Source organism: Solanum stenotomum, unplaced genomic scaffold (genome assembly GCF_019186545.1).
Source record: "Solanum stenotomum isolate F172 unplaced genomic scaffold, ASM1918654v1 scaffold26839, whole genome shotgun sequence".
Taxonomy (NCBI): Eukaryota; Viridiplantae; Streptophyta; class Magnoliopsida; order Solanales; family Solanaceae; genus Solanum; species Solanum stenotomum.
In genome coordinates this window covers 1-3835 of record NW_026029208.1, presented here as the reverse complement: position 1 = coordinate 3835, position 3835 = coordinate 1, and the positions used below count along the sequence as shown (strand labels likewise).

Here is a 3835-nt window from a genome sequence, read left to right as displayed (position 1 = left end):
CATTTCAATACAATATGGGTTCATTACATTAAATCTAGCAAATGAATGAAATTAATAAATTTTTAATATCCCAAATTTCCAACTCAAGTTGTCAAACTAATTCAGTCTAATTACGTAGGTATTAGCTAGCTAGCTAGCTATCACTTTTGAAAAAAAAAAGTTCTATAAAAACCCGCAAGTAATAAGATCAAATTATACTACTAATTAAATCTTTCGAGAAAATGGTGAAGCTAAGTAATACTAGTACTATTTTGTTATCTTTGTTCCTTTTTAGCATAGCCTCAATTGCCAACGCACAGCAGTGCGGAAGGCAAAGGGGCGGAGCGTTATGTGGCAACAACTTATGTTGCAGCCAATTCGGGTGGTGTGGATCGACACCCGAATATTGTTCACCTAGCCAAGGTTGCCAGAGCCAGTGCAGTGGAAGTGGACCAGCTCCAGGCCAAGGGGGCAGCGCGCAAAACGTTCGTGCAACATATCATATATACAACCCGCAGAATGTTGGGTGGGACCTGAATGCTGTTAGTGCTTACTGCTCAACTTGGGATGCTAATAAGCCTTTGTCCTGGCGGAAGAAGTATGGTTGGACTGCTTTTTGTGGTCCAGTCGGACCTCGTGGTCGAGACTCCTGTGGCAAATGCTTAAGGGTAACATCTATATATTTATATAACAATATTTTTTCATTATAAAGATCAAGTTTTTGTTCGAACTGACTTTTACATATATGTGCAGGTGACAAATACACGTACAAGAGCTCAAACGACAGTAAGAATCGTGGATCAGTGTAGTAACGGAGGACTAGACTTGGACGTCAACGTTTTTCGACAAATCGACACAGACGGAAATGGAAATCATCAAGGCCATCTTATTGTTAACTACCAGTTTGTTGATTGTGGTGATAATTAATCTTATAGTTGACACAGAATTATAAGATTCATGTTTGACTACCAAATAAATGTTAAAGTATGAGATGAAACTAATAATAACAATAAAGTTGTTTCCTTAAGCATTTTAGAAAAGTTATTCCGAATTGAGACAAGTCACGTACGTCCAATAAAGTTGATCCATTGAGTAAATAATCCCTCCTTTAATTTTGTTTTATTTAATGCAATGATATTTAATCGAACGCAAAACTAAGATGTTAATATGCCGTATATATAATAATTAAAGGAAATATAAATAAGTGTAAATGGTTTTTAATGTTTTGAAATGTCCAAAATTAGACATTATGCCGTATAAAATGAAAAGGAAACAATAAATTGTTGGGAAGAGGAGGGAAAGCGAGACTTAGATATTCCCATATGCGAAGAGGATGTGTGAAGATGCGTCAGTGAGGAGGTTTGTGGGAGGTTGATTGTAGACTTATAGTAGGAGTTAGATAGGATATGTCATAACTTTAGTTGACTGATGACATGACATTAGATAAAAATGTATGGAGGCCGAGGACTATGGTATAAGATTAAAAATCAATTGAGTGTTATCGTACTTCTAATAACAGTATGATTTGAATATCACATAGCTTCTTTTTCTCTAGTGTGTATTGATATCCGTTGCTATACTTGTTTCCTATATTGTTAATTTGTTGTCTCATTTTCTTCCTTACTATCCTGTGTCGATTATTCTTTTGAGTTGATGTTCTATGCAATAATCTATCTTTCTAAATTTTACTTGTTAATTTATACTGAATATGTCGTCGCTATTGTGAATTCATGATTTATATATGCAAAATCAGATTTTTTATACACATATTTTCTAAAATTGATCTATCATTATAAGTTATTTATTAAGAATATATAAATTTATTTCCATTTAATACTTTCTTCTTCATTAATAGTAACACTCATATTATAAAATTTTCAAACTTCGTGCATCGTAGAGATAAACAAATAGGATAAGATGCAAATTTTTGAGTAGTGATATTAAATTTCATAATTTGTGTGGTGGTATAAGCATAGTTCCAAAAATTGGCCTGCTAGACTCATTTATTCAGCTATGCCTCTATTATCAACGCATTTGTGGGTCAGAAGTAGAAATAAACTTAAGAAAGGTACTTTTTGTCTCTTAATTATTCCTACTTTATTTTAAATTTTAATTTTAGTCTTTGTTTAAAAGTTAATGTTTTTTTCTCACTATATAGGGAATATACAATTATTTTTATTTATATAAAATAATTATTGACTTACAGGGGTCATCGGGTTCACGTGAGCCCATACTTCCCTCCTCAAATCATATATATTAGTGTTATATTTTTTTAATTTTTTGTTAAATATAGATATGTGAACCCACAATCGAAGTATCATATAACTCGATAATAATTGGGTGCAACCCCAAGTGAGATTATTATTTTGAATTTTATATCTATCTTGCATTATTTTTCTTTCTACAATTGGATAACACCTCTTTAAGTGGTTATAATTAGTAGCACTTTTGGTGTTTTAATTAATTAAACATTTCAATTTTGGACCTATTGTTTTACTCGAAAAAGAATATAAAGGAAAAAATGATTGAGTTTTGAAAAATCGATTAAACTTATGGTTTAAGAGAAATCGAATTTTCAAAAGAACAGAGTCGCCACTTAATTTTTAGTAGAAATCAAGAAAAAACAAACTTAAAATTTTCAAAAGATTTAAACAGATAAAATCAATTGAAAAAAAAAAGGTTCGAGTTCAAATGTACATTCCGAGAAGGTGTTAGGCCCTCAGAATGCCCGCTAACTTGCGGTTGACCGGCGATTTGACTAAAAATGACTTTTACTAATCTTTTTTTAAAAAAAAAATTATTTGTTGACATAATTACTTATAATATTTGATCAATTTTGAGAAAAATAGTTAAAAAGAACAATTCTTAGTTTTTTAAGAAAATTGAATCTTAATTGAAATACTCGAATTAATTTGTAAGCAATTAGCATTTGGCAAATCTAGATTAATTAGAATTTTATTTTATTTCATTTTTGAATCCCTTAAAATTAATAATTTAGACCCATTTAGTCAATTAAAGTATGGAAACTATTTTAAACTAATCGAAGATTAAGTAAAAGTTTTCAATAATAGTAGGAGAGTTGATAAAAAGGAAATTTTGTTGAAATGTATCTAACATAAAGAATACGGTTCATCTTTTGGGGATTTTAATTAAGTTAATTAACAAATATAAAGTTAGAGTTAAACAACAAACAATAAATAATCACAATTAGGTAATTAAAGAGTAAGGGAGAAATTGAATTTAGGCCCTTCTTGGGCCAATTTCGCTGCTGATTTTGGGCTTAGGCTCAATTCCCATTTTTGTATACACTGATTGTATATCAATGTATATCGGATGAATACGGCCCATTTTCGTGTATACTGGGCTATATACCAAATGTATACAACCTAAATCAGCTTTTGAACACCTATTAATCAGTTTAGGGCATGTATTTGCTGCATTCAACCCGTATATCCTGGTATACGGGCTGTACATCAGCTTGTTTTCAGCTTTCCAGGACCTGATTCTGCTTCCGAAACCTGTATATCAGTTTCCCTTTCACCCTCGAACACCAAAGGCCGACTCGATACTTGAAAATGCAAGGAGATGATGAAAAAAAGTCCAATTTTGACTCCGCGAAGCATCACATGTAAAGCAAGTGAAAGGAAAGAATTAACATGGATAATTCAAGACTATCGTTCAACACTTTTGTCAATAAAGAGGCAGTAAGCAGACACATATTCATCAAATAATATGCAGGTTAAGATAAGAATCACATGCATCAAATGAAATAAGAACCTTTATCTTCAACATAAAAAACAAAAAAAAAAAGAAAAAGCATTGCATTTGGATTAATGAGATATAAGTGTATTCAAAA

The 3835-nt window shown here is 31.4% G+C and overlaps 1 protein-coding gene across 1 annotated transcript; it reads left to right on the top strand.

The window, feature by feature from the left end:
• Window positions 1–221: 221 nt before the first annotated feature.
• On the top strand, window positions 222–1019 carry LOC125851539 (wound-induced protein WIN1). The gene is made up of 2 exons (XM_049531314.1): window positions 222–647; window positions 733–1019. Exons 1-2 carry the CDS (start codon window positions 222–224, stop codon window positions 904–906), a joined length of 600 nt encoding a protein of 199 aa, XP_049387271.1. The 3' UTR covers window positions 907–1019.
• The last annotated feature ends 2816 nt before the right edge of the window (window positions 1020–3835 follow it).